Source organism: Drosophila hydei, unplaced genomic scaffold (genome assembly GCF_003285905.1).
Source record: "Drosophila hydei strain 15085-1641.00,03,60 unplaced genomic scaffold, DhydRS2 tig00008119-arrow-pilon, whole genome shotgun sequence".
In the NCBI taxonomy this organism is placed as follows: domain Eukaryota; kingdom Metazoa; phylum Arthropoda; class Insecta; order Diptera; family Drosophilidae; genus Drosophila; species Drosophila hydei.
The window spans coordinates 8,892,715-8,899,535 of NW_022045830.1; the positions used below are offsets into that span (position 1 = coordinate 8,892,715).

General features: G+C 38.6%; 1 protein-coding gene across 1 annotated transcript; it reads left to right on the forward strand.

Annotated features, from left to right (window-relative positions):
* The first annotated feature begins 4,287 nt into the window (after positions 1-4,287).
* Positions 4,288-6,584, forward strand: LOC111603582 (protein SHQ1 homolog). Its single transcript, XM_023321235.2, has 3 exons — positions 4,288-4,656; positions 4,713-5,091; positions 5,155-6,584. The coding sequence occupies exons 1-3, from the start codon at positions 4,379-4,381 to the stop codon at positions 6,388-6,390; spliced, it is 1,893 nt and encodes a 630-aa protein (XP_023177003.1). The 5' UTR covers positions 4,288-4,378; the 3' UTR covers positions 6,391-6,584.
* The last annotated feature ends 237 nt before the right edge of the window (positions 6,585-6,821 follow it).

Genomic DNA, 6,821 nt, shown 5'->3' on the forward strand with positions numbered 1-6,821 from the left:
GCTTGGATAAAGCACAGACATGCCACAAAACTATGAAAGCGAGCTCTGGTTAAGAGTTTCAAAATATGAATTAAGATGTATCTATACTATAATAATCTATAATATAATAATAAATGCTCTCTATGAAGTATACGAATTTTATAATTATTTGACATTTCTTGAGGAATTCCACTTATACAGATCATTTTCTCTACCTCTACAAAACTATTCCTAATACACCTAATTGGAATAAATTTAATGTAGAATTGTATTTACTCACAATAGCTTCAACAACAACTGAAACAAGTTGCTAGCAAGGAATTAATAAATAACTTGTCAAAGTTTGTATATTAGACACGATGATTAGTGCAGAAAATTTTAAGCAAAGCTTTGGCGACTTGGGAATACCCTCTAATGTAAGACATATATAACCATAAGCACTATTTCAGTACTTATAACTGAACATTTAGTCAAACCAGTTTGCTTCAAGCACATTGACAAGCTGACAAACTGTACATATATTTTCAGAATGATTTCCAGAAGCTGTATTTTCAACAGTAAAATCGAGATCGAAAAATGTATAACACATAGAGACAGATGTAGATATACACATATAGAATATGGCATTACAATCTAAATATCTATGTCTATTAAATCAATCCAGCACAGTTAGAGAAATATTAATTAACTAATGAACTAAGGATACATATTCCAATTCTACCTTATATCAAGCATTGTAAGAGTTACAGGGCATCAGCGACAAAGCCAAAGACAGCCAACGCCTTTCGCCTGCTGCTGTTGTTGCTGTCTCAAGTTGACAAAAAATAGAGACAGCGAAACAGTCGGACGAATGGACAGATAAACATTACAATAAAGTTAACAAAATGGCAACGGCGACGCCCGAATCGCTGTCGCTGTCACAGTCGCCGTCGCAGTCGCAGTTAACTTTGTCGCATATTGTCCAGCAGTTGTAACTGTTGCTGATGTTGCTGTTGCTATTGTTGCTGCTGCTGCTGTGGCGCAGTTAAAGACACAATGACCTTGGGTGAAAGTTGCTCTCCATTTCTATTTTGTGCTTTGCTGTTGCTATTGCTGTCGCTGCCGCTGAAATTGTTGCTGTTGTTGCTATTTACTATTTGCTGGCATGCCATTTTATACACACGTCTCTTGGTGTGTGTGTGAGTGTTTATATTTATTGTTATATTTATTCTTGTCACCGTTGTTTGTGTCTCTATCTGTGCGTATATTTGCTTTGAATGCTTTTGCTGCTCCCCTTTAGTTTTGTCTTTTTACACTCAACATGATTTGTTTGTTTGTTTTGTTGTATTTTTATTTATCACTGTTGTCTTTGTTGTTGTTTTTATTACTTTTGCTCTTGATTGAGGTGCCTTTGATGGATGCACATGAAAAGTTCGACAACGAGCTGGCGCTGAAACAGAAACAGAACGGAAGTGGCTCGCGTGCAGGAAATTGAAACGAGGCAGAAGGCAGAGGCGAAGGCGAAGGCGGACTAGGTGAGAAAAGGCCAAAATAAAATTAAGCAATTGCTTACAGCGATCCAAGTTTTTGGCCAACACACTGCATAAACTAAATATTTATAATTTATGCGCTCGGCTTTTGCATTGAATTGTCGAAGCACAAGGGAACCGAAAGAATTATAAACTTCAAGTTTGGCGTCGATTTTGCAATGCGCAGCGGCGTCTTCACGCCTCGTCGGCCAGCTGACCAAGATTCTAAACAGAATAAATCATGGCTATAATTACGTTATATTATATTAATATTTAAGCACTGTGCCAGATTTTGGCTTCTTGTTTTTGCTCCAACTCCAACGCCAACTTCGACTCAAAACTTTAATTAACTGCAAAAGCAAACAGTGCACAACGAAAATCTTACGAAATACCCAATTACACTTCATTTTTGTGCTCTAGCACATTATATCAATTATATTCGCCTAAAACAAACATTAAATTAAGTTAAATTTATATTTCCAAAATAAATATGAGCTTATAAAAAATTGATTGATATTGATATTAATTTTCTGTTCTGTTCAGTCCTGACTAAACTTTTTTCAAATCAATAAAATCTGTTATAAGAATAAATTTATATATATTTTATTTGCATAATTATAAATAAATAAATATAACAATAATAATAAAAAAATATATATATTAAGATCTTTAACAAATATCTGTATTATAAAAAATCATCCTATCAATAATCAAATGTATAATACATGACTAAAATCTCATTTAGTTCCTTATGAAGCTTAAAAAACAGCTGACAAAGGCATTTTTGCTATTTTACTAAACCAAAAGTCAAAGTTAACTTTCACGTTAAATATGAATTTATCGACATTTGTGGCACAAATGCATAACATTTAAAATCAGTTAGTAATAAATATAAAATATAAAAGAAAAAACTAAAATTATATTTGTTGAAGTCTTTAAATATTTAATGTCTAAAAGAAATAAAATTAAATATTTAATTTAAAAAAAATATATATTTTTTTTAAGCAATTTAGTACTCAGTTTATTTTTATTTTTTTTTCAAACCAATATTTATATATAATAAAAAATATTTTTAGCTATATTTTTGATAAGAAAAAGTAAAAGTAATTTTCTATTTTTATGCAGCAAAATATTTATTTTGAAATTATTATTTCAAAATTAATTTTAGTGCAATATAAAAGTATCGTAAGAATCTTACATTTTGTTATTTTAATTTATATTCAATATATTAATTAAAATATAAGCGTAAGTAAAAAATTTATATGTTTCGTTTTTTTTTTGTTAAGTTCGTGTTGCATTTTAATGACACACGTTGGCCTGAAAACCAACTGAGAACGGTTAAAGCCGAAAAGTGCGACGCGACTGCAATTAATTTACTTATAATGCAGCATTCTAAAGGCAGACGACTGCCAACAACAGCATAAGCAACAGCAACAGCAACAACAACGACAGCCGACAACTGTCTGCCAAACTGTGGCGCGGGATCTAGTGAATAAAATGGCTTGAAAAGGTGGGAGGGGACTGTGTGGGGGGTTAGGAGAGACGCCTGCTGGCGCTGTTGGTCAGCGACAAGTGACCTCATTTTTATTGGAACCTCGCGGCAAGTTGCGTGGCCACAACCAGCGATACGTGCCTGTGGTTGTTGTTGCTTGTTCTACTTTGAAATTTCACTTTTCAAATGTGAATGTGTGCGTCCGTGTTGGTGTAGAAGACATAAATATAATTAATAAACTAAATAAAAGCGAGGCAAGCATTTTTGTGCGTGCGCCATTCAAAAAAAAAAATGGTGCCATGCATTGGTTCAGCCGAAATGCACTGTCAATGCAAGTTTGTTGCCTAAGTCTTTGGTATTGAAATGCAGCCACGAAATATGTCGAAAATATTAAGGCAGAGGGCAAACGAACAGCAATCACAACAACAAACAGACGGCAATAACAACAAAAGCAACATTGAAAACTTAACCTCAAACTTCAAAGTGTCACTGTCATGGCCCTTTTTACTACTCACAGCGACTTCGGCTGCGGCTGCGGCTGCGGCTGAGACTGCGACTGCGTTGCAGCGGCAACCTCGTCGACCATCGTCGCTATATAACCTGTTGGCAATTCAGTTTATGACTTTTTGCGCCGCACACTGTGACCAAACAAACAAACTGAACCGGCTAGCGACAGTTTATGGCAAAGCAAAGCTTTCACCGTGACTGCGGCCCACTGTGCGCTGCTGCTGCGACGTCGACATCGCACGTATTGCCACGAAAAGTGGGTCAACATGAAACGAGCCAGAAATGTAGAAAAAAACTGAAGAAAAAAAATACAGCAGCAACAAAAGCAACAACAACTAAAAAGCAAATCACGCTGACGAGCTGGCTGAAGACTGGGTCTGCTTGGTGTTGTTGTTGCCGCTGCTGCTGCTGCGAAAGAAAGCATTAAAGCTGCTTGCCGTGAGAGAGTGAGATGGCAATAGATGCTGAGCAACTTGTGTTGTAAATTAATTTTTTTTTTGGGTTTGGCCTTTGGAATTTATGCGACGTTTTCTTAGCTATCCAAGAAATATATGAATTACTGCCTCAAATTGCAGTCGCCAACTTATAATAAAGATAATGTTATAATTAAAATAATAGAATTTGCTTACAAAATGTGTAAATCGAATACGATTGAAATAAAAGCAATTTAAATTCATAATTTAAAGGGCGCCACAACATTAAAGCGCCACCTATTAGTCATGATTCTCACGACCAACAGTGTTGGTTAACATATCAGTGTTATGTTTCGCACAGTGAAACCTTGAAATAATCTATCGACAAGCCACCACAACCTGTCGCCGATAGTCTTGCTGCTCTGAAATTCTTTTTTGTTTATACTTGAAAAGCATTAGTTGCTTTGTAAAATTAAAATATGTTGAATGGACAAATTACACATAGCTATGTGGGGAACACGTGCAGCGTGGTGATACCACATCCACATGTCAAAGAAAAACCAAAGTCCACGCCATCACCCGAGCAAGAGGAGGCCTGTTGTGAGAGAGGGGCTGAGGCATTGGTTGAGGCGGGGGCGACGGCGTCAGCGGACGCAACGGGTGCTACGGTACATGTGAATTTGGATCGCATAAGGAACGTCGATATCTTCATTGGCGACAACGATTTGTACTTTTATGCCGATGTCAAGTTATACAAGTGAGTCATGCGTCATGTAATTGACTCAATCACAATTATCACAATCTTCTACGCAGATTCCACAGCCGTCGTACTTTCGACTTAAGGGGCCTGAAAACTTTGTTCATCAAATATGATACGAACGAGAACTGCTACCAGCTGTATTTGCGCTGCCTTCCGCCCGTTGCCATTCCGGGTAGCGGCAATGCAGCTGGCAGCGCCGTGACGCCAAAACCAAAGACAGCGCGCAAGGAATATATAGCCGCATTTCTTAATCTACCTTCGCTTGCAGACACCTTGCAGGACAAGGAACCGTTAGTGCATGAATGGAAACTGAAGCGTATCACCGAACAGTGCCAATTACAGCTCGATGCCCACGAGCGTACCTATAAACTGACTAGCAATTTTTGCTATGGATATGCCAGTGGGTACAGCGGTTCACTCCAGACTAGCGAGGTAAGTGCTTTAGGAGCATTATAAATTAGTTGCTTAACGTGATCATCAATCATGGCATTCCAGCTGGACAAGTCGACATGCCGTGTTCCAGAGCCAGAGCGACTAAGTCCTTTGCAACGACGTCTGGAACGCGTTAGCGATGAAATAAAACGCTTTTCGCGTGACCAGTACAAAATGAACTTTGTGGAGTTGCAGGTTCCAGCTGGACATCAAAATCCACTGCGCTTCAAGCCCAAAATCTTTGAAACGTCCATGACACAGGAACAGGCGCACTTGCTGCATAATCTTTGTAGCCGAACAGCCTCGATGAAAGACTCTACATCAATGGTGTCGACTGATGATAGTACATCAACGGCCTCATCCCAGTCCATCAGCCAACCTGAACGCCGTGTGCAGAACGAAATTGACTGTGGTCTTATCAGCATTGTGTTGGCCATATGCTATGATGTGCGCACTACCAACAACGAACCGACCTGTGAATCAGGCTGGACGCGTAGCATATTGTGTCCGTTGTTTTGCTACTTCGAGCAATTTGACAACTATCGAGACGTTTTAATAGCGTTTCTGCGCCGTGTGATCACCTATCCGTTGTATCGCAACTTCGAACTGGGTCGCCAGTGCGTTAGGGATGCCATTGAAGTACTGAAGGGTGGTCGCAACTGGCTGATAAATCAGCTTCTGCTCACCCACCAGCAATTCGCCAGTGGCGAACCATGTCGCGATAGTTTCAACAACTATTATCTGGAGGACTATATACGGTATATAAGCAATGCGACAGTGTGCAGCGATGAGCATTTGCGTCTGTTGGCGCGGAATGTTAAGAATGTGCTAATGGATGTTACCAAACGGCAACTGGATCTAGGTGTTATTGAAATCGAGACTGAGTTGATCCAGGAGCTAATGCAAGAAATGCGTATCGATGCTGGTAGTGGCAGCGAGTCGCCGTCACAGCAGCAGAGCCACCATGGTGATGATGAAATGGATATGGATGACACATCTGGGCAAGAGGATGAGACAACGACCGACGATGATAGCGTTATAACCGATTCATTCGACAGCATGGACTTGCGTTTGATTGAGAACGATGTCTATGCCGTCGACGAGGAGAACGAAGATGTCGATGATGGAGATGAGGATCAATCAGAGGTTGACGATGACGACCACGAAAGCAACTCATCAACAACCACTACCAGCGATGCTGAGGGCAATAGCGTCATCGAGCAATGCACCAGCAACAGCGAGGCTGCCGCCAGCATCAGTGCCAGTGCCAGTGTCAGTGCCAGCACCAGCACCAAGTAGACATTGCCAACGGTTCATGTTGTCAGTCCTGCCATGCCTAAACCAATTTACCAACCAACCAACAAACCAACTTAATGTCAAAGAACGGAGGCTAAACAGTGATTACTTTTATGCAAACCGAAATGTGAAAGTAAAATTAAAAAAAAAAACGAAAACAAAAATCAAAAAGAAAAACAAAAAGGCAAACTGTAAATTTTAACACAAACGAAAAAGCTATTTAAATATTTATATGTACGACAATTTTAAAGCAAAACACAAAGAATGGTTCATGTCACATGCAAACAAATATTTGCATATACATACACATATATATATATATATATATATATATATATATATATAAATTTTTTTTCTCTTTTTGCTCTACCATAGTTTTTTCTTAAACATAAATCAAGAAACTTAGCATTTAGCGTGACATAAACTTACGAAAT

Excerpts from the sequence above, each read along its gene's own strand:
- LOC111603582 (XM_023321235.2), top strand. The coding sequence starts at position 4,379 with ATGTTGAATGGACAAATTACACATAGCTATGTGGGGAACACGTGCAGC. Across the intron at positions 4,657-4,712 it reads GCCGATGTCAAGTTATACAA|ATTCCACAGCCGTCGTACTT; the intron begins GTGAGTCATGCG and ends TCTTCTACGCAG. Across the intron at positions 5,092-5,154 it reads GTTCACTCCAGACTAGCGAG|CTGGACAAGTCGACATGCCG; the intron begins GTAAGTGCTTTA and ends ATGGCATTCCAG.